We start from the raw sequence: 24,753 nt of genomic DNA, 5'->3' as shown, positions 1-24,753 counted from the left end.
ACCACAACAAGAAGCATGGCCAACAGGGAAACAAACGCCGACACTGCGGTGCAAGTCTCTGATGACAGTACACCTAAAGCTGGGCAGACACTGTGCGATTTTCAAACTGCACGATTGACTCGCAGGGGTTATAAGTTTGTAGGTCACGATGCAGGGTCTCACACTATACCGCCCGATGCTCTGATGCGACCTGAGTGCTCACACTGTGCCTCCATAAAATGAAGGTTATAACAGAAAATCTGTCACTCTCTCTCTCTCAGTCTTTCACTCACACAGACACGCACACCACCACCATCAACTTTGCTAAATTTCTAATGAAAAACATTGATCAGGCAGCTGTGATTGAGCAGCAGTGTAAATCCAACTATTTTCACGGTTGTTGTGGTCGTGATAATTTTGTGATGCCACATCGAAAAGGCTCGGATGAGCTTTTCAAAGTTCTACAAGTGCCTCCATCGCTTGTGTCCAGATCACACGCTGCACAGCCGTGCTGCTCCGTCTTTTTCACCGACGGTTACGTGTTTGCGCGTGAGCAGTGTGAGCAGCTGCGGTGACACCCTCACGAGCGATTGATGATCGGGAGCTGCTCGAGGTGTTAATCGCTTCTCGTTACCCCACGTATACTACACGATGCACGATGAAGGCCAAAATTGGGCCGATCACCAAATCGGTCGCACGACTCAAAAATCGGCTCAAAATGGGCCAAAAGTTGCACAATATAAGCCCAGCATTAGAGCAGCAATGTTTGTTCCCCTCAGAGAAAGAAAAATAGGCTGCAAAAGTACAGGGAGGAATGGGAAAAGGGAAACACCTGGCTGGAAAAGTGCACGATAACATCTATAAAGCGCACTGCACTGTGTGCCGGCATACTTTTTCCATAGGCATGCTTCTAATGGTGGGCACATGAAGAACATGAGGGGCGTGAAAGCTCGGGGAACCCTTAACCAATTTCTTGTCCACCTGGCCACGGCAGAAGCAGATATGGTATGTAAACACTGGTTTGTATTTTTAAACCCTCTGGTTAAGGTTAATATGGGCATGTGCAGTGAATAGCAGCGCTATGTGGCCAGAAGTGTGATAATATAATTTATTTTGTGTAATAAACAACTGCAAGGATAGATGATTACAACAAATAGATGACTAATACATAAAAGTAATACATAGATGAATAATGATGATGAGTTATGATGCGTAATCATGGGAACAAGTGGGTTTACAAACAGGAGCAGCTGATTAGCATTAGAAAAGCTGAAATAATACCTCAACTGAAGCCAATTGTACTAAATGCACTATATGTGCACAGTTACAAGAATATTTTTCGTTCTATTGTTTTCTATTAATTTATATAATTTTAAGTTAAGCAGGACAGAGTTCTTTTAAAGAAAGATTTACTTATATTCTCAAAAGTTAAGCATGACAGGCTTCTGTTTAAGAAAGAGACCTGTTTTACTGTGTTAATGTTGTCATTTTGAGCTAAAAATAAATGGCTAAATGATCATTTGTTTCCCATATGGTCATATCACAAAGAATATGCATCTGCTCAAATCAAATTCAAGTCAAATGGTTAAAAAACAATTTCACACACAAAAAAAAGAGCTACCACACTGGGAAGGGTAAAGACAACTGGGTTGCCCGGCCCTGGCCACGAGGTGTCCCTTATTTATTTTTCAGGGAGTTGGCAACCCTAGTTCCCACCCATGTAATTGAGCATTGCGTGGCACATCCAACATACTGTTTTACTTTAGTCCATGATGCGCTTACCTTCAGAGTCATACGTCACATGAAAACCAAAATAATTCCAAACGCCAGATCTGAATGAGGGTGGGGGAGGTTCAATTTGCCATGTTGCAAGGAGAGCTTAACTTCTGTCTCGCTAGCTTGCCCTGCGCTCTTCCTTCTGACTATGCTGTCTGTGTTGAACGCTCAGTGGATCTGAGCTCGACAGTGCAGCCTAGGCGGAGTAGTCGAACGCAAATCCACTGAGCGCTCAACACAGACAGCATTGTCAGAAGGAAAGTTGATAAAATAAATTACAAATTTTGTATTGTTCGATACATATGCGTACCGAACCGAAAGCACTGTATCGAACGGTTCAATATCGATACGAGTATCGTTGCACCCCTAATTGCTATGTTGAAAAAAGAAGTTGCTGGAAATCAGATGCTTTCCAGACAGATAGTTGAATAGTTCATCAAAATCTGATGATACTTTTCTGTGGTGAGAACTAAATCAATTTTGCGAAGATCCTCAACACTACTGGGTTAAATGCAGGCCAAAACAATGACATACCCTCCAACGTCTTTTACAGATGGGTGTAGATACTCATTGTTGACCTCTCTTGACCTCCTCTGTATATACTGACCAAGGTTTGAACCAAAACTTTCAAATTTGGATCCATCACTCCAGAAGACCCACTACACTGATTTTCATTCCAGTTCTTCTCTGATTTGGCATGCCGCAACATTTTCTGCCTTTCCTTAGACTGGCTTCTTGAAAGCCATCCTTCCACTGAAATCATTTCTGATGAGATTTTAGCGAACACCAGATGCATCAACTGAAGGGTTTGCTGCATCTCTCAGGTCTTGTGTCAGGTTTTTGCTGGACTCTTTTTATTTTTAAGTATATGGCATTCAGATACTGTAGATAGTTTTTTTTTTTTAGGCCTGCCAGTTCTTGTTTTGTCCTCCTCATGTCCAGTTTCCCCTCCCAAAAAAATGTAAGGACACTACACATCATGCTGATATATGCCACGTTTTTGGCTAATAGCTCCTTGAGAACCAAACTGCTGGTATAAAAATACAATATTATGTTTGTGAAAATATGCTGTCTTTTTATTTTATCCTTGAATCATTCATATGTCAGTATTAAGTGGGTAACGTACAAAAACATTTCTCTGAAAATGGTCAGACAAGGACAGTACTGAAAATGAGTAAAAAAGCAGCCAAAGTCAAACTTTGAGAGACCACAAGAATATCCAAGTTAGACTGATTCATTGGAAGCAAAATATGACAGATATATCCTATCAGGACCTAGGGACTTCTAGTCCATTGTTCATTGTTCACTGTCTTTTTTCCATCTCATCTATATAATGCAAAAACAAGTGATGTGTTAGGAACTCAAGCTAAGTCCTCCATGGCCTGTTTCATGGCCAGGTCTGGAAAAGTAGTAAACGACTTATGCTACAAGATACACAGACCTCGCAGGTCTTTAAAATGGGATAATGTTTCTCTGCAGTCAATATTGCTTTTGCCAGCTTAAGGCTCAGTCCATTCAGTCTTCTATAATGAGTGACAAAATTTCTTCATCTGTAGCACAAAACTGAAACATGTTACTGGCATAGTTTGGATACTATATTCATTTTCTGTAGTGTTGTCTTCAGGACTAAGAAATGCTGCTTTATATGCTATTATATTACATATTTAAAACACAACACAAAAGGGGCTAAAGCCTCTGTAACATCAGCTTTCAATACATTCAGACTTTCATTATATATATATAGTGTTTCACTCAGTATATTCAAGTTGCATTCAATGTATTCAGACTTTCATTCAGTGTATTTGAATTTCACTAAATACACCCAGACTTTAATTTCATACTGTGTATTCAAGTTTCTTTCAGTATATTCAAGGTTCAATCAATCAACATATTCAGATTTTTATTCTTTTTTATATATATATATATATATATATATATATATATATATATATATATATATATATATATATATATATAATAATGGATTGCATTTACGTAGCGCTTTTCGAGACCCTCAAAGCGCTTATGTAGATCTCTACAATCTAAGACTTGATAAAAAAATAGAATACATACCTGATATTTACAATGTGAACTGTGCCATCATTAACATGATTTAATGTAGTAATCCATGTAACCTCTTCCTCTTCATTACAGCAAAAAGCATACTGAAACATTAATAGGGAGCTTCATGGGCTTTTTATTTCATTACAGAATATTTGTCTTTCGAGAGCAAAAATGACAAAATATACTTATTCAGACAATACACAATAAATTTAACCTACCTGTAAGATTCCATCGAGGATGAAGAGTTTCATGAAAAAGAAATCACCGTTAACAGGTCCTTGGTCCACATATAGTATAGTTCCTTGGGCCACAGTGGTTTGAAATCTCACAGTTATGTTGTTGAGAGTGCTGAGGTCAATACCTGGAAACTCCAGGTATGAACTCCCAAAATAATGAAGGTAGCTTGAATCTAGGACATAAAAAAGAAAGACAGATCAATTGGGAGGAAAAGGTAAAGGACTGAAGTTTCCTGTAAATTCCACTGAGAATCTCGACTGATCCCTGAAAAGAGAATTCAGCTTTTCATTTGGTTCCTCTACAGGGAGGTTTAGTGCATGGAGTAGGATAAAGAAAAGGCCCTTAACAATTTTAAAGATTCAGAATGTGACACCTGAGCAGGGCAAGTGGTTGCGCCACTTCTACTACGGACTTCCTGTTTTTTCTGCCTATGTTGCTTCACGAATGTAGATGCAATCTTTATCCATCAATTGATCTTGGAAATATGGATGGAATACATTAAAAAGAGATGAGAGGACAGTCAAAAAAAGATGCAAAAAGTGAATAATTACTATTTTGAAAGCAGATGAAAAGACTTTAAGGACTCTTCAAATATTTTCTCTTTCGCTCACTGTACACTCATACTATAAATAGTCTTATTTGCCAAAAAGCTGTGAAGCATGCAAATGGCACTAGATTAGGTGAAAAAGGAGTCTTGGCTGAAATGAACATATTCATACAAGTTTATTACATGCCTCATTTTATAGTGGAATAACTTGGCTTATATCATCCATGAGAATGGGCAATTATGGGGTATTTCAGTAAAAGTTCCACTGCCCGCAAGCTTATTGGGGGTAGTGACGCTGACAACTTTAAAAGACTGACTGAGACTGCAATTGGAGAAAAGCATTAGGGTGCTCATGCTCAATATATTTCTCATTTGAAGGAAATATTGGAATTTGTTGCAGAAAAGTCAAAGCCGAGAGCCTATTAAAATGAAAGGCGTTACTGGATGCACCTGTCTCATACTCTATTGGCTCTCATCTTAGTTTAAGAAAAATATTATACATATAAAATTTTAAACCAGAGAAATCAGACACTCCTTTAAAGTTGTTGCAATGATTAATCGGGCAGTTGCAAGTGAGACCTTTATCAATATTTGTTAGACGTCAAGTCCTAATAGGCCAGACCTCCTTTGATCTGACAGCTTGCCCCTTAGGACATTTGGCAAACAAGCTAACCTAAATACCTCCATTTTCTTTCAAGAGAAGTATGGCCAATACCCTGAGGAAAAACACACGATAACATAAAGTAGGAATTATAAGGAACAGACCTACTGCGGTGTGTGAATTAATGAGGATAAATGCATGCAGCAACAATGCGGTGCTGTCTACTGCTTCATTCCTGACAATAGGGTTTGCCAATGCTGATGATGGAAAATTACCCCTCAGAGACAAAGCTATTCATTAATTTTAAAGCCTTGTTTAGTCTGATGTAGTCTTTGATGCAGTCTGAGGCTGCTGCCAGGAGGCAGTATCACGCCTCATTAGCAGTTAGCTTCAGTCTTTTCCTTCAAAGGTCTCCTGTTTTTACCACTACCCTACACTCTCATACCAGATGTTTTTTGGGGTTTTTAATGCGAATGCCTCAAGTAACCAGTCATGCTAAATCTAAATAGTATATGTACACAATGCAAACTATCTTATATTTTCTCACTTTCATATCCTGATAATGCACCACTAGGTTTCTCTTTTAAAAAAAAAAAAAAACCCCACAGTTAACATTACTGCTGACCAAGCAGTTTGCCACTTCTGGGAATATTGGTTGATACAAATCTCTGAGATCAGATTTAATTAGGGCCCGTCTTAATACATGACCATAAAGGAGGTTAGAAAATTGGTATGAGTCATATTTAATGTAACATAGAGTGGTGGAGCGCCATGTTGCAGCACAAAGTGTAGGTGGAAGCCAGACAGGTTAAAGCAGGAGATATTCAACTAGAAAAATATATTTGGAGTAAATGTGAACTTAAGATCACTTAATAGGAGGATAGACTCTGGGCGGTGAGAATTAATTGATATAGACCTAATGTCCCATTTATTTAAAAAAGGCAGGATATAAGTCCTGTTTGGTCCCTGATTTATTGGCTAAAGTAATAGACTGACTGATTGAACTTGTCACAGGACAGAGATATAATACTGCTGAGGATCATTCCAGGACCTCTGCAATTTCAGAGCCCTGAGGGAACAAAAAAGGTCATTGTGTACTTGGGAAAACTGGCTGAAAATATCTTATATTCAATATACCTAATACAAGAAGACTTAACTGAATATATTTACACTGTAGACAATAAATGAATCCTGTAGAGAATAATTCCTAAATATAATGCGTTTTTAAATGTAGTGTCTAATTATATCTGTGTTGTCTGGTTTTAAAAATAACAGATACAATTACACCAATGCACTGCACTGACAGTTACTGTACAGAAGCAGAGGCCATAAACTAGAGTTGAAATGATAAATTCAGACACTGCCTTTTTCATCTTACTGAGCCTTTCCTCCATGAATATTCATAACTCTGCATATCTTGTGAGTGTCAATATGACTCACTGGCAAAGCTGTGTCACTGAATATATCAGAATAGTTATAGGCGTACTTACCATGCACCGTCATCTAAATTACAAACAAACTGAGAAAAAAAAAAACCAACCCAAAAAACAAAACATAAACGCGTGGCACTGAGAACAAATGCATGTGCGTTAAAAGGAAGATTAACAAGGTGACTGCCTCGAGACAGGCACTGCATGTTTGAAGTGATTCACTTTTCACTCATCAAGTTGATTTTGAGGAACTTGAGTAATTTCAGTTTTGCTACATGTGGCAGGAAAAGATAACAGCTTCACCTGTGCTGTAGTGATCACTTCAAGGAAAGTCAACCAAATCGTGGCTTAGCGGCAGTAAGCCTCCCTCCACCAGCAGTGTCCTTTCTAGATTCTCATCAGTTCTCACACTGTAGAGAATAAATACTGTGGAGCTCATCATTGCACGTGGAGTGAGAGGGGGAAAAACATATAAATAAATAAATAAAACCCTGAAGACAATCACCTCATTCTGGGAGGTTTATTCATTTTTTGTTGCTAGTACTGCTTTGAAACTGAACTAAATCAAAATAAAGATGAATATATTTATCTACTGGCAATATTAATAGGTTGTTTAATTTACCGGAAATTCACTATCCACTCTATATTTAAATTCCCATTGATTTCATATATTTGAGAGGTTTGGGGAGTAGCTTTAAGTTTAAAGGAGCACTGTCTGAGTCTATTTCAAGCATCACCAAGGGCACTGCATGTGTTTAGATGGTGACCTAGTTAGATAAACTCGTGAGTTTCTGGGTCCCCTTACTTTAAAACTTGTTTACCTTCATTATGCACGTATCGCATGTAAAAGAGGTGGTCGGGTTGGTTTTTTCTCCACCGCTGATTGGTGTTTACATTTAACCCCTTCCAAACTAACGCACGGGACGAGGGCTGGATCAGGTGCGGCAGGGAGGACTCCATTATGTTTGGCCCACAGTGATTTTCAGAGTGCCGCACCAAATTGGTTCAAGCTTGTCTGTGTTCAATAGGTGTGTTTTACAGTTCTGTGAACAGTTTCAAAGGGAGACAGACCTCATCTGTCACAGAGTGACAATCTGCCCAGTGTTCCGAATTCCTCCCCTCACATAGATGACTGAATCCAATACCAACAATATATATCACATTGTGTTCTGTGTCGATCATTTGAGTGTTAAAGGATATAGCCCGAAATAATGATTGGACTTGTTACTCTTTGAAATGACTGTTCTCAAATAAAAATAGAAAGGGTACTTCAGTGGCAAATGCGGAACTAGATTTCAGCAGGATTTATTTTTCCACCACAGCTGCACAAAGTATAACAAGCTCTAAATCAAACCAAATATATCATCGCCTGCTATGTTCCAAAGACTCTAAAAATCACATTTGGAGTGCCAGCTTAGTGGGAGTCTCCCTGCATTGGAAACTGGCAAAGCTTGTGTTTGGTAGGAAGGACAAGGGAAGGATAGATTTGTAATTTGTCAGAAAACCAACCATCAGTACAAATTAATTGCTGTAATGGTTTATCATTTTAAATAATTTAATGTCACTTTTCAAAAGACATAACGTTAATGGAAGTAATAGCATAGTAATGGGAGCTATGACTCGATTGAGAAGTGCTAATTTAAGTTGATACACTGCCATATTTGAGTAGAACTGCCATTAAGATTCCATGCGTAATATCTGAGTCTGTGCATTGAGCTCTAAATATAAAATAATACAATAAAACTCACGATCATATGGAGTTGAGGTTCTTTTTATGAAAAGAGCCACAAGAAAAGTACGTAGAACCATCCTAAAAATAAATAAATAAATAAAAATCCTACCATTAGGACCAAAAAGTCAGAAGATTAGAAACCAATTTGAACAGAAGCAAAAAAGGAAACTCTAAATGTTTACAGCCTTTCAAGTTGTTCGTTTGACTTTCACAAACAACTAAACTGCATTTGAAGATTATTAGGATACTGCAGCATCCATCTTCATCCATCAGAGCCCAGAGGAGTACTCAGATATTTTACTTTTATTTTAAAAAGCAATACGGCAGTGTCAAATTACTTCACTATAAGTAAGGCCTGCAGATAAGATCACATGTAAAAATAAGAAATGAATTAAATGTTCAGCAGCTCCTTCCACTCTACTGAGATAATACGTTTCTACATTGAATCACTTTATTATATACTCACCGGTCACTTTCTTAGCTAGATCTGTTCAACTGCTTGTTAACACAAATAACTAACCAACCAACCATATGGCAGCGCTCAGTGCATTTAGGCATGTATATATGTATAGACGACCTGCTGACGACCCTATTCTGACTGAGCATCAGAATAGGGAAGAAAGGCAATTTTAGTTAAGTCAAATGTGACATGATTATTGATGCCAGATGGGCTTGTATAAGTCAGAAACTGCTGATCTACTGGGATGTTTCTGCCCAATCATCTCTAGGATTTACAGAAAATGGTCCGAAAAAGAAAACACATCCAGTGAGGAATAGTTCTGTATGTGAAAATGACTTGTTGATGCCAGAGGTCAAAGAAAAATGAATAGAAAGATTGCTTCAAGCTGATAGGAAGGTGACAGTAACTCAACCACGGTATGCAGAAAAACATCTCTGAATGCACCTCAACACCTCAAACCTTGAAACAGCAATAGACCACAATGGGTGCTACTCCTGACAGCAAAAAACAGGAAACTGAGGCTGTTATTCCCACTGGCATTGTCCAATTGGACAACAGAAGATTGGAAAAATGTTGCATGGTTTGATAAGTCTCGATTTGGGCTGTGACATTCGGATGGTAGAGTCAGAATTTGCTGTAAATAACATGAAAAAATGTATCCATCCGGTCCTCAACGGTTCAGGCTGGTAGTGTTGTAGTGTAATTTTCACCCCCTTAATACCAACTGAACATTTTTTAAATTTCTCAGACTATCCGAGTATATTCCAGACCATGTCCATCCCTTTCCGATCATAAGTGTGCACATCTGGTATCTTGAAGATGATATTGAGTTCACTGTGCTCAAATGGCCTCGGCAGTCACCAGATCTCAATCCAACAAAGCATCTTTGGGATGTGGTAGATTCACATCAAGGATGAGTAGTTGACAAATCTGCAGCAACTGTGTTATGCTATCATGTGAATATGGAGCAAAATCTCTAAGGAAGGTTTCCAGCACTTTGTTGAAGCCGTGAAGAATGAAGGCAATTCTGAAGGCAGTACCTAATGAAGTGGCTGGTGAGTGTATATGTTAAGAGGTTAAGACTGTTCTGCAGTTTCCACTCACTTGAGTCAGGGTCACATGACAAATGAGAGGGGTTGCGATACGATTAATGGGACAGGAAAGAAGAAAATGCAGCTTTTTTTTTCCTTTTAAATGAATAACAGAATTATACATTTCAGTTTTTAGACTTTCATGTTGTATCCTTAAGGATGAATTTACATGCAGCTATGTGAGGGAAGTATCAACAACTCCTACTATCTAAAACGCATAAGAAACCACTGGCTTGCTCCTTAGCGATGCATTTTTCATAAACTTACTGTGTCTTATGTTTATGTAAAATCTTTATCTGAAAAGTAGCTTGTAATTAGAGCTGTCATATAAATGTAGCAGACTGGAAAACACTTCTCTCTGACATGAGGAGGAGTATTATAAATTCTACATCTTCACTGACTCCCGCCGCCGCATGTCCTCACATGAATGCACAGAGCCGTCCATACCTGTGGACCCCTCAGCTGCTGGTGCCGGGAAGAGTGTCGGCATCGGCACTCTGGGTGTGGAGCCGCGAGTGATGTTCTCGACTGCAGTCGCCAAGGGAACAGGATCCATAACAGGAGGCAGGCAGCTGACCTTGTTGATGCCATCTACACAGGAAAATGCTTCTGGACACGGATTCAGCAGGCAATCATCATAGTTGTGCTCACAGTTACTCCCCTGTGTATGTGGAGATGTGGAGATACTAAGTGGAATGTAATGTTTACAGCTTAAATAATAAAAGACAGTGCTATTATGTAATAAAAACAAGACGGTTTAAACTAAAAACAAATGCTAGTAATAAACCAACAAAGTCAGGTTATTTTATAGGATTCAAGTTGCCCATACAGTGTAGCAGTTACAAAATACATGAAGTGGTGCATTTTTAAAAAGCATTCACTTTTCCTGCATTGAAAATGCAGAGAAAAATGATTAGAGCATAAACAATAAAGAAATCTAAGTGGTAAAAGGATTCAAGAGCTGAAGGTGCAGGATGGTAGCTTTTTAATGGGGGAAAAAAAGAGAAACACCACAACGTATAGAAAGGATAAGGTGGAGAGGCTCACCACAAATCCAGGACGACAGAAACAGGTGTAGCCATAGCCTGGATCATTCTGAATGCATATCCCCTGGTTGCAGGGCTGTGGAAGGCACTCATTAATGTCATCCTCACAGTGAAGGCCTGTCCAACCTGCCAAGAACAAAAGCCCACAGAGTGCCGTGGTGAGCCCAGGCTCTCCCACTTCCACCCTCTGAAGTGAATATCAATCAGATTCTCTTACATTGATTTGCTTCTTTTTGGGTTCACACACATACATAGACAAGAAAAGGCTTTCACTAAAGAGTAAGATGTCACATACATTTTAATGAGCCAAGGCAGTATCGTCTTTTTATCACTGTCTTTTTCAGTACTGTATGACTACAAATTTCTCCCTGGAGAAAAAGGAGATGACTTTTGAATGGCTTTGAGGTACAGAAACTATGTAGGCAGTAGGGTAACCTTAAGTGGCAGTTTGTGCAGTCTCTTTTAATCAAATATGTGCATTTTAGAAGTATTAAGGTAGTTTTCATGTAGTAAACTGGACTCTAGCACCTATCAGAAAAAAAGGCTTTTAGCTTTTAGTTCACTTTAAAACATGACGTCTTATTTAAGGCTGTAGTTTAGTAATCTTGCTCATGAGCTACAAAGGTTGCCTGCAAAAGGTCTTACAAAAGGGAAAAAAAAATGCTTTGGTTGCCTCATTTAAAAAAAAAAGATTTGAGAAATTCACAGGATATCTGAGTGACTCACCTGGCCTGCAGTGGCAGATGTAGCTATTAATAAGATCTTGGCAAACTGCTCCGTTGTGGCAGGGAGCTGAGCAACATTCATTAACATCCACTTCACAGAAATCCCCCGTGAAACCTGGTGGACAGCTAAGAAAACATCATACTTTAAAACCTGTGAGGCTGTCTCACAGTGCTGTCACTTCCTGCTTGTGGGTTTGACACGCTGTATCCTAGAACTGCTTTTGTTATTACTTATCAAACTTTTTCAAAATTTTACAGTTTTGAACAGAAAAATACAACTTTGTGCATTTCAGTGAAACAGAAATAAACCAAACTACTATTGTACTCATCATAGTAATAACCAAAGCCCTATATAGAACGAATCACCCTATTTCCAGCATATTAGACGGCCCATTATGCTGGAAATGAGCATAATAGGGCTGCTTTAAGAAGCACACTCCTGACTGCCAAAGATGCTGTTTATAGTTAGATGAAATCAACCCGGACTTTCCACAAGTATTCATTAATTTCTTATATAAACCCAGAAGCTCACTGTGACAGAGGAGACCCTTTGCCAGCACCGAGATGTTGATTAATAACAATTTATTCCACAATAATAAAAGGGAAACAGTAAAAAAGAATGACAATATTTCGCACTAGAAGTCTGCAACACACTCACATCCTGATACAGCTGGTTTTAGCTAAGTGGGTCTGTTTAGGGAGTTTTAGCAAATCTAATGTTTGTCAGCATTTGGTGGCCCCCGAGCAGTCGGGGGGCCCAAAAACAGATGAGTGAGATTTCTGCTCACAAGCTGCTTATATAACAGAATTACAGGGGCAAAACAGGAGGAAAAAAGATTCACGATGTACCCCTTGATCGGGATCTCCACCAAAATGTAATAGGTTGTTCATTTGGTCCTCAAAATTGCTTCACTGCACCACTCCTAAAACTCCACCATAACCACTGTGTGTAATGGCTGCACATCATAGTATTTGTTTAGATTCATTGATCTGATATGTCAGTCTCTGGTGATAATAATAATAAAATAATCCCCTCTCCCATGGAAACAAGTTAGAGTGAATGTCAGTTGTGAGGAAGTGTACGAAGTGGACAGGCTTGTATGATGTCAGCCAAGTAATCCCGCTACAAAAACATAACCTTGGTCGAGGTAAGCTTGGTTCCTAAAGAATCCAAAACACTCGCTGCAGTGCATAACATCCACAGATACTCAAAGTGAAAATATGAAGGTGTGGTAGTTGTTTGACTTGGCTAATTACACAGGATAAGCTACACCTCAAGCAAAGACGGGTAACATTCAATTCTGCGGCTGTCATCTCTACTTGCTTTAAGATTTGTACAAGAGCAGTCATTTTCCAGATGAACAATGAGCTAGATCGTGCATCAAAGCTACCCCGGGCCAAGGAAGCCCAAGGTCTGCTGACTCGCATGGATTCCCAATTCACAGTCGCCACACCTCAAACCCACTCAACATCTCTGGGAAAAAATTTGATAACAGAAAATGTTATGCATCCACTGAAAACTGTTTCAGTGGATGCTAACAAGTGTATGTTGTGTTTACGAGGCTCTTCTGTTACAAACTGCTGTCTATAAAGCCCAGTCCATGTAATCATGTAACAGTAGAAAATGGGCAAACGGTTTAATGCGTGACCTCTTGGATGACCATCATTACAGAGAGAATGGAGTGGTTTTGAAGCCCATTTCCTGAGCAGGTGAACAAGTGATGCTTACCACTTTGCACATAGCATGCAAATATAACAACCCTCTGTAATAGAGGTACTTTGGACAAAAAAATATTGCATGACTGATTTAATATTTAAGCCCATCATTCAGTGTATTAGCCTAATCAAGGCCTTTGTATTCAAGTGGAAACCCCCACCCCAACCCTAGATAAAAACAAAATACGCTTGGAAATGCACTAACAACTGTAGCAAATCCACATGCTAACTTTGGAAGTGACAATTATACAACTAAAAGTTGCAGATAGAGTTACTTTTGTGGCTGATTTTATTGAATATTTGCAGGGGTTTCCCTTTCAGACGAACACTTTTTGTTTCTAATACTTTTGTGATATAGTAAGTTTTAACTCATTTTAAATGCCGTGGGGAGGTGTTCTCAGAAATACACCTGTGGATGGCTTAAAGCTGTGAATGTGGTGGTAAAACATTGGAGCTTTAAGCTCTAAATCCTATGACTTTCCAAAACATTGACTGTGGAAGACTCAAATTAACTTGCTCAGGTGGGCAAATTAGCATTAGTACGCAACAGCAAAACTGCTTAGATTGGAGTGTAATGTTCTGCAGGTGAAATTAGCGGATCAAAAAAACCCGACCCAAGAAGTCATCTGCAAACCAAAATCTTACTATGTAGGCAAATTTTTCATGTTTCTCTTCTGAAGCAGTCTGGCAATTCAGATCAATGAGGGGCAGCCGCAATAGAATCATTCTATTTTTGATGTCCATCCCTGGCAATTATCCACTGCTTCTGACACCATTGCCTCTTGACACTCCAGAGAAATTTACACTCCTAATGACGAGCACCACAGTCAAATCAGACACAAAACAAGACACTCTTATTGCCGGCATTAAATTTAGTGCAATTTGCAGTAAACTGCATGCCATAAACTTTAATGAATCATGTTTGTGTGAGTCTTTTAAATACTTTCCTTCCAAATTGTTGTGGAGCTCTTACAAATATTGTCACAGCATCTGTTGAGTAAATCCCGACACGAGCTTTTTAACACCAAAAGAAGGCCTTGGCTGGAACAGACAATTATTAAATCTGGTTCTTGAAATGTTTTTTTTAAACAGACAGCTCTGACCTGCATAAGCCTACGGGTATTGAAATGCAAAATACTTTCATGTGGTAATTGTTTAAGGTGGTGAAATGCACAGGATAAGCTACACCTTGAGCAAAGAGAGGTACAGTCCTTTTCGCAGATGCCTTTCCTACCAGTTTAAGGTCAGATGGCGATGCATCAGAGTTTCTCATTTCTTTGACTTTAATATTTACCCGCAGCTTCACACAACATTCAGGAAAAAAGACGCTGCACACATTAACACATTTATGTCATTAACACATGGATTTGGCTAGGAATAATATTTCATGTTATTCTGCACACCCACAGGTCAGCTGTACAGTTCTATACAGCAGACGTGTTCGTAATAAAGCAGCCTGGCTCTGCATAAGTAGAAGTGGGTGTACAGACAAACTTTGCCCTTAGTGTGCACATTTATCTGTGAATGCACGATATGCATTGCCTCCTTGCAACATATATGCAAATAAACCTTAAATGAAGGGAGCGTCGTAAAAACTGCTGCGGCGAGGCATTTTGCAGTTCAGCACCTCAATATAACGCTCAGAAAGTGCGGCAACATATGTGGAGTTGTGGTTGTCATTGTCACATAAATCATGACAGCGAGCATATAGCAGCACATCAGCGAAAGGTTAGACAATGTAATTAACTGCGAGGCATTCAGGGAGCGGCTGTGTCAAATCGGCACACTCTTACTACATACACCTTGTATTCAGATACACTTCATCACTCCAGGGATGACATGCCTGCAATTAAAAAGTAATGATTCATTTTCTACCGCTGCACTGTGAGGCAGAACAGATGTAATGCAGCGCTATTATTCTGAGACAAGATACTTTTAATTTTTTTTTATTTTTTCACAGATCAGCAAAATCTTGATGCTGATGTATACAGTCAGAAATGTAATTTAATATTTTGAGATATTTAACCTGCCCACTGTCCATGAGCGGTTCAATAAGCTCCATTCCCTTAAGCTTTCTGGCTTCGATGGTGCGCTAGTTAGCCAGAGACACTAATGATTGAAGGTAACATTAGAGTATGTAAACACACAGTCCAATACTCCTTTCAGTAGCGCCACACACAAATCATCAGAGAAATTCAAAGCTCGCCAGGGCTGTCACGCTTTGATATGGTTGTATAGCTATAATAAGGTCAAGTGCAATTCACTCGAGGGGGTTAGCAAATGGTCGATTACAATCTGGGTACGGTGGTTTTAGATGTCAGTTTAAAAGCAATGCATGTGAAACATTCAGTTGGGTAAAGCTGCTGCACATTCAACTTTCAATAACTCCATCCAAGGACGACCTTTCAACGTCATTTTATCAAACACTTCAAAATAAATAAATAAATAAATAAATAAATAGTGACCAAGCTCACCTGCATGTAAAGTTTGATCCTTCACCATCACTGCAGGTGGCTCCGTTAAAACACAACGAGACATTAAAAGTAGCGCCTTCGCAAACATCTATATCCTCCTCGCAGGTTTTCCCCGTGTAGCCGACCTGACAGAAGCACGCATATTTATCGATGAGATCGACACACGAGCCTCCATTCAGACAGGGACTGCTGGCACATTCCTGTCAATGAGAAAATACCAAAGATTCACATGAACGAGACACTGTGGCAGGAAGAGCTTTTTAAAAAGATGCAACCATAAAATACATGTTTGTCGATGTAAAGCTCATAAGGGGTGATTAAATAATGAAAAAAAAAACCTTTTGATTAAGAATGAATTGTTAGTAGTTAAAATGCAGATGATCAGATTATTGATTCAGCAGAGACCTTGGTAGCAACTCAATGTTTTATCGCTACGGTCCGGCACAAAGCTGTGGTTTAGATCAATTAGGCATTAGACTAAGCAATTCCTTTTTATCGGGTATTTGCACAATGCTTACATGATCGCGGTAGTTCAATTCACTTATCTTGTAGGAATGTCAATAAAGTTAAAGATACCGAAGGCCACACCACATCAGAGCTTACAATATTCTCCTGACATGTCGCTACAACGCACAGCTGCTTTATTAATTACACTCAACTCACATCGACGTTCGTTTCACATCTGCTGCCGGTCCATCCAGATTCACAAAGACAGGTGTATGAATATATTCCATCGTCACAGCTGAGAGAGCCACAACAGACAGGGTCAGAATTGATTCATCAAAATTATACTAGCGTGCAAAGTGAACTAAAAAGCATTTATTTGTGGAAGTCTTTTGCAGTATAGTCCATACAGAATCCTTAGAGACGGATGTAATCTTTCTATATGAATTAGTAATTCACCTTCAAAAGAATTAATGACTATAATTTAGACACCACTGAGACAACCTGTAAGTGCATTACATTAGCTCTTTACAACATGCGACATATGTCTCCACTCACTGTGCTGGCAAGAGGCGTAATTATAAATAATTCCATGCTACTGCTGCACAATTTGCTGTGTTTCTGTTTTAAATGATGGAGAGAAAATATGTACCTTCCATGAAGGCAAGGCGTTGACATGCATTCATCAATGTTGGCCTCACAGCGGAGCCCTGTGAAGCCACCCGCACACAAGCAGTTGTATCGATTAGGCGCATCAATACATTTTCCACTATTCTGGCATGGGTTTGGAACACACTCATCAACGTCAACTTCACAACGTGGCCCTAAGAAATGAAATATATGTTAGTCAGAATTGTTTTATTAGAAAAACTTATTTTTTAGTTCTTCAGTACTCCAAAAGTTAGACACACACACACACACACACACACAGAAGCACAATATGCGTCTTTTTTAAAATTGGAAAAGTAAGTTTGATTTTGTCAAGTACTCATGTAATATATCAAATCCTCTGCTGTTTGCCATGTGCTTCTATGGCAGAGAGAGAGTTTATCTATGATATATACAAAAACTTGTCAGGAACAGCTCACCGTTTGCCATTTCAAACTAAAAAAAACGCCATCTTTATACTTTAATGGCAACCGCTGCATTATATTGTCTTTTCAAACTATGTATCCCTTACTGACTATGGTTACCACAACGGACGTATAATTTTAACCTGTCAAACTAAACCTGTTTTAAGTTATTTCCAGATACATCATATAGCATAGATGACATACATGCAAAAGCTCTCCTCACCTTTGTTTTTTGATGAGCATTTACAAGAATAATGGCCGAACACTTCATGTCAAAGTATCAAATACTTGTGGTAATTATGATCTGTCAAGACATATTGCCTTAAGCATTAGTTGGCTGGTCAGAGAGAAAGCTTTAGAGAATAGCAGTGCTGTGAAAACGATTGTCTGAGTTGATGAGTAATTTCTTCTTTGACCAGTAATCATTTATTTTCAAATTTCTGCAAAATCTGTCAACAAACTTATGGAAAAGTTAAGTAGCATAAGGAAATTTGCAGTTAATGGACTAAAGCCTTGAAGATGCAAAAATTTCCTAGCAGTGTGATCTTACTGTCCAGATAAAGCTGCCTCACCAGCATGTTTTTTCTCTCTGATCTGTTTGGTAAACTTTGATGCACTGTGATCACAGGCTGGCAGGAATGGTAAACATGGGTGTGCTGTTTACATTGCATAAGGATTTCTGGGTTGTTTTTTTTCCTTTTTAATGATGTTATGTCTTGCTTCCATATTATTCTTTAATATGCAACTTGAAAGTTGTAATGCTTGCTCTGAAACACTCAATTCAAAGTGGTTTTAACTTCTTCGTGACCGTGCATTAATAGCACTGGCTCAAAGCACGGAGCAGAAATATGGCTATTTGCTGAAGTTGTTTAAGTTTTAAACCTCTACGTTCGATAAAATATCATTTGAACTCTGAGGGGATATTGGATTTTAGATGATAGGGCTTATGGGACTAATAAAACTGTTTGCTATATGGAGTGTGTAAAAATGAAAAAAATATAACTTCAGATCTAAAACAAGAAGGAAAACAACACATAACTGACAATAAAGACAGGGTCCGATTGTACTTTGTGAAAGTAAAGATTTAGGCATTCGATTGTTAAATAACTAAAGTTCAAAACAAGAGCTGAAACAACTACTTTATTATTCTTTTCCTGATACACAGATAAAGAATCTTCAGCATCTTTGTAAAAAAATGAAATTAAACAGTGTCTTTTAGTCTCTCGATCAGATCAAAGAAGCAATCTCAAGTCATTAACCCGAGGTTGACACATAAACACAGCACATAAACAGAAAAGACCACTTTTCATAGTAACCTTAATCTCAACACTTATTTAAACTCACTGGCCACTTTATTAGGTACACAATGGTAGTAAAAGGTTGGGTCACTCTTTCTGTCTTCAAAACTGCCTTACGGAGATTCAACAAGGTGTTGGAAACTTTCGTCACAGATTTTGAGCCATATTGACACGATAGCATCACACGGTTGCATCATCATCATCTCAAGGCCATCCTGCGCTCAATTCTGACATCAAGATAACATTCTTCACTCATAGCACTGAAACTCATGGGTTAGTTTCATATTTTTGGACTATTCTCTGTAAATCCTAAAAATAGTTCAGTGGGAAAATTCCAGTAGATCAGCACTTTATGAAATACTCAAACAAACCTGTCTGATACACATCAACAACCATACCACATTCAAAGTTAAACAAATTTTTCACCATTGTGTTGCTTGCATTAAACTTCAGCAGGTCATTTTGATCTTACCGCTTATCTGGAGGGAACATTGAGGTGTTTCTAGAAGAGCAAAGAGAAATAATCTCTAAAGCTAGTCCTGGCTCTGCCCTGGAGCCTCCTCCTGGTACAACATGCCCCAAACACCGAGAAGGCATCCCTGAGGTATCCTAGTCAGCTGCTTAAACCACTTCAACTGGTTTCTTTCAATGTGGAGGAGCAGTGGTTCTGCTCGGTCCCTCTCGAATGGCCGAGCTCCTTATCCTATATCTAAGGGAAAGCCTAGCCACCCTTCGAAGGAAACTTATTTCCGCTGCTTGGATCTCTGACCTGTGTACTGACTGGTAAATCAATAGCTTCACTTTTAGCTCAGCTCTCTCTTCACCACAACAGATCAGTACAGCATCTGCATCACTGCAGATATTGTCTCAGTCCATCTGTCAATCTCATGCTCCACTCTCCCCTCAATCGTGAACAAGACCTCAACATACTGTACTTAAACTCCTCCACCTGGGATAGTACTGTAACGCCTACCAGACCCAGAATTGGTACTCCACCCTCTTCTGGCTGAGAACTATGGACCAGACTTTCAGGTGCTGATTGTCACTCCAGACGCTTCACACTGTGAACTTATCCAATGCAAGCTGCAGGTCACTACCCGATGAAGCCAACAGAAACACATCATCTGCAAAAAGCATAGATGGGATCCTGAGCCCACCAAAGTGGAGACCTTTCACCATGTAGCTACACCTAGATATCAGTGACAGAATCCATAACAAAAGGTGTCCCTAGCATAGTCCAGCACCCACCAGAAACTAACCCAACTTATTATGAGCACCAAGCTCCCACTATGGTTATACAGGGACTGAATGGCTTGTACCAGGCCAGACACCTAATATTCCCCATACTTTCCATTTTCAGAAGACTCCATTAAAATATAAATATACAAGTTTTATTTCTGTAACAATAAGTATGGTGACTAAAATTTCAATAAACTAATAAAATAAAATCACTTATGAAGAAAGGGAACTTTAAAATACAAAAATAAAACAAATACAAACTGACAATTTAAATATATGTAAAGTTCTCAAACAGCTGCTTCCATCTACACCAGACTTGAAGGCATGTCGCTACCTGTCTTTAAACATGACTATAGTATTTCTTCATTAGACGGTAGCTGTATTGAAAACTTTACAGTTTTTTCTTGGAGAAGCCACCAAGAAACCACAAAACTGTTATTTTTTTAATGCATTTTCTTGTTTTTGTAACAGCCACAAAAAAATTCCAAATAAAATCAAAGGGTTTTGCCTGGCTACAGACTACTAAAGCCAAGTGCAATGTAATTTGGGTAGTGTGCCCCTGAGAGGGTTCACTGAACTAATGGAAAAGTGTGTCTTATACTTTAAACCCTGATCATGCTGAGACTGCAGTACCCAGTGTCTACAAGGGCAAAACCCCCACGCAAACTGTGCAATCAGACACATTTAAGATAAGGCTGAATATTCAGCTTTAGTGAGACTGTTGATAATATTCATTATTTATAAAAGGCAGCACAAAAATAGCATTCAGATCACAGAAGACGTGAAGAGGAGGAGAGAGAGTTCAAGCCGGGAAGGAAACACCAGATAACACAAACTGACAAAATTAGACTCCCTCCTGCCAACAAATCAGAATGCAAGTTGGGAAGACACACCGATGATGTTCGTAGGAGTCTAAATTACAGCAGGTACTGCTTTGCAGAGGTGCACATAAGTGACTTTTTATGCAGAGGAATTAAAAATAAAGTAATGTGTTTGGTATAATTCTACAAGGAGGGATTTTGTGATGTTCTTTTTTTTTACTAAAGTGGTTGAAAAAGATTATTTAATAACCCTAAAATCTCTTCGGGACCTCCAGTAATCAAGAGATGAAAAATGACTACTGACCCATCATTAATCATTTGGTTGGCTTTTCATTTGCAAACCGAGCCAAAAGTAAACAAAGTGACAACAGGAGCAAGAAACTACTTTGCCTCCTGTGTTTATTCATGAAAGAGAATAAATAAACTGCCTTTTTTGTACACAAAATCTATCATTTTGTCTCGTCACTGAATGTAAAACGATTCATTTCTTGTGCCAAAGAGATGAGTTGTTTCTTTTAGCCAAAAGGAAAGCTATACAGCAGCAAGGAAATTCACAGTTTATGGCTCTGAAGATACAAAACAATATCAAATAAAAGATCAAAGCTGAAATTTAAGTTTCTGAAATACAAAAGTGTGAGTGTGAAAATGTGAAAAATATGAAAAATTCCACGTCCTAGACACCATCGTTTCATGCTATCATTAAAAGTGATGATCACACTAATGATTATTGCTAGATATACCATTTCAATAAAATGCAAGAATAAACTTTGTGTCACAAGTTGTGTTCACAAATGTTTTTCAGAGACACAAAAAGCTAATTTTAGATTCACCAATTAACTGAACACACACTCACAGGCACATACAGCACTTTATGCAGACATCAGCTATCAGCTGAGCGTCAGGTTCAAACTCAGAACCTTCTTGCTATGAGGTGGCAGTGCTAATTACTGCACTACTTTGCCACCCACAAACTAACAATACCTAACTTTAATGTTCAAATTATGTAAACATAAGGGCTAAACAAAAGTAATTATGCACTGGGACGCATTCCTTGCAGAACAGAGCAGGGTTTAAAAAATTGTTTATACTAAATAAAAATAAAGCTGAGAACCTTAATGGGGACTATAAAGCATTTACCGTTTGTTTGTGGCTGTTAGTTTGCACAGAAAAAAAAAAACTGCTCACAATGTGATTATATATTACTATACATATGTTGTGCTAATATTGAGGGTTCATTAAAATCAATTTAAGGCATTAAATGTATTTGTTTTTTGTTTAATTATGAGAAATAAATAGAAAAACATACACTGATTGCTCACATGACACAGTTTCTAGTACTTCTACATCTGAAGAATTCAGTTAGAGATAATTGGTTTATAACTGATACCCTTCCATTGAGAAAGTCATTGGAAATATTTGCACAATACTGCATGCTGTGTCATTAATAAGTAAACACTACCAGCAGCAACAACAACATTTTGTGGAGCAAGTCCAGCCAGCAAGAGCTAGAATTTACTGAAGCCTTAACAGCAAACAACATCGCAAGGGTCAGAATATCATCATCTAGCAATGTGCTGACTGAGGAAAGTGTAATAAAGTGCTGATTGCACTGTACCATCACTCAAGGGAACATGCTCACTAATGATGGGTGAAGAAGAGAAAAGGGAAGGTGACAAAGAGCGTGGAGAAACTGTGATTTATATAAACAAGATTGCCAATTAATCATGTCACTGTAATGACCTTTGACCATAAAGAACACAGCACCTGTACACAGTTAAGTGATACATTACTGGGATTCAGAGACCTTTAAGCCAAATGCCCTAAATAATGATGTGACAGCAAAGATCCAGCCAGATGCCAAGACTGACTTACATTAAAGGACAGCATGTTTGCTAATACAATATATACAGAAAGAAAATAACACTGTATATACAAATTAAGCTTAATAGCAGGTCTTATCGATCCAGTGAAAGTTTAAATTATTAAGGCGTGAGGAATACGTTTACGTGAAGAAGCAAAGATTTGATCTCCGTGATCTTTACCGTGTGTTTTTATGAGAGCTGTAAAAAGGCTCACAAAACTATAGGAAGACCCCGTTCACTACAAAAGACATATGCACTGAAGAATATTCCACATAGGTACTGATTGAGGTGGGAATAAAGCGTCATTACAGCCTAATGACATCAACAAAAGTGACCTGATATAGCACCAGACTCATTTATTAGTGAGGGGCTTCAACTGTTACTATCAAAATGACTTTTGGCATTTGATATGCAAAAAATATCCCCTTTCTTCCCTGATGGCTAAAGCAAATAATATGTTAATACCATCAAGTGACACAATGAATTACAGTGTTGCAGCGATGACACATCATGCCATCAAAGGAGAATAACATTTCAATTCATTCCAATCAGGCTGCAAAAACACCGCATGATGAATCACCCTCACACAGCAAACTTACTTTAAGGCGAGAACAAAAAGAACACACAGCACAACTACAGTAGCATCGTAGACCCATTTTTTTTCTTTTTTTTGTGCGTTTTGACAAAAGTTGCTTTGCTGTTACACATGTTACTAGAGCAAATATTTTGTATGAGTTCTAGTTGGTTTGAGCCAATCCACACTGTATCCTCTGGCCACTTGCTCTCTTGGGGGACCCTGTTTCCTCAGATGAGCTTAGAGCAACAGAAAAAGTAATGGCTTGTACTATGCTGTGCGTAGGTCTAATAATAAAAGCTGCTTCTGTGGGAATTGGGCCATGCGTGTCAGGTTCTGCTCTCCAGAGTAGCAATACCTCAGAGATTTTCCCCTCTCTCTCAACTGGGGAAGGATAAATTGATGATACAGTGTGGAAGACAAATGAAATTAATCTTCCCAGTATCTGACAGGAATCGGCTTTGGATAGCGCACACACAAGTGCACACAAGTGTGCACACGCGCGTGCGCTAAAATAGCTCGATATCCGTCTGGGTGGAAAATAAGACAAATGGATTGAAGTAAAACAACACTAGCGTTCTGAGACTGAAGAGGCTGATGAAATTAAATAAATGCAGCTAACAGACACTGAGACGTTTTTATCAGATAAAACAGGTGACATGAATTTATCTCTTGTTAGCTCTACTAAAAAGCAGGCACTGTATCTTGCACAGCGAGGCAGGCTAATTAAAAGCAAGCATTGTGAAGCATTTTTTACACTAAGCCAGCTCTGTGTCAGACTTGCTTCAATAGCGTGCAGCCACAAGCGGGCATGATAAGCTTTTTAAAGTCTTATATTGATCTTAATGTCGCCTTAGGGCGAAAGAGCTACCTGAGTATCCAGGGCGACAGACACACTTGAAACCCCCGGGCGTGTTGATACAGATGCCCTCATGTAGGCAAGGTGAAACTTCACACTCATTCACATCCAGGTCACACAGCGTTCCAAAATAACCAGGGGGACAGATGCAGTGGAACCTAAAGAAGAAATTAATAAGCAATGTGTCACACAATCATAGCCCACTTATGTTAATTTCTTATAACTTTAAAAATCATCCGAATTGTTTTTCCTCAGCCAAACATGCGCACACGCTCCCACAGCAGTTGCGTGCGTGTGTTCCAAACCCACTGAGATAAACTGCGCTGGAGTGATTCTCTCAACTGACCGGCAGCATTTTGCAGAACAATTAACAACTGGCAATTAAGTTTCCCAGTGTGCAACTTAATTTAAATTATGCTTCATGACTTGTTACTAAAGGGAAGGCTTAATCTGTCCGATGATGTGGTTTACTCAATTGAAATCCCTCTCTGAAGCTGTCGCTGGGCCTAACCATAGATCTCGCAGGAGACGAGGTAAAGAGGCAACGTACAATTATTCACCTAAGTGCTGCTGTAAACATCATTCATCGGTAAACAAGTTACATCACATCAAATTTATGAAATATGCTAATTGGTAGTTATTGTCACGTGGCGCATTTGTTTGAAAGCCTCTTCTGCTCTTGGACTGATTTATTAGAACAATTAA

General features: G+C 38.8%; 1 protein-coding gene across 1 annotated transcript in view; it reads right to left on the bottom strand.

The window, feature by feature from the left end:
• Positions 1-24,753, bottom strand: part of eys (eyes shut homolog) — a 182,577-nt gene that overhangs the window by 88,733 nt on the left and 69,091 nt on the right. The window contains exons 26-34 of the mRNA XM_080868851.1: positions 24,061-24,206; positions 16,975-17,146; positions 16,542-16,620; positions 15,879-16,078; positions 11,690-11,814; positions 10,965-11,089; positions 10,365-10,578; positions 4,038-4,228; positions 3,829-3,920 (exon numbers count right to left, since the gene is read on the bottom strand). Coding sequence (XP_080724977.1) covers positions 3,829-3,920; positions 4,038-4,228; positions 10,365-10,578; positions 10,965-11,089; positions 11,690-11,814; positions 15,879-16,078; positions 16,542-16,620; positions 16,975-17,146; positions 24,061-24,206 — 1,344 coding nt within the window. The remainder of the gene's footprint in view (positions 1-3,828; positions 3,921-4,037; positions 4,229-10,364; positions 10,579-10,964; positions 11,090-11,689; positions 11,815-15,878; positions 16,079-16,541; positions 16,621-16,974; positions 17,147-24,060; positions 24,207-24,753) is intronic.

Source organism: Rhamphochromis sp. 'chilingali', assembly GCF_963969265.1.
Source record: "Rhamphochromis sp. 'chilingali' genome assembly, chromosome: 20".
NCBI classification, from domain to species: domain Eukaryota; kingdom Metazoa; phylum Chordata; class Actinopteri; order Cichliformes; family Cichlidae; genus Rhamphochromis; species Rhamphochromis sp. 'chilingali'.
The sequence above is the reverse complement of the archived record's forward strand: the minus strand, read 5'-3'. Positions and strand labels throughout refer to the sequence as shown.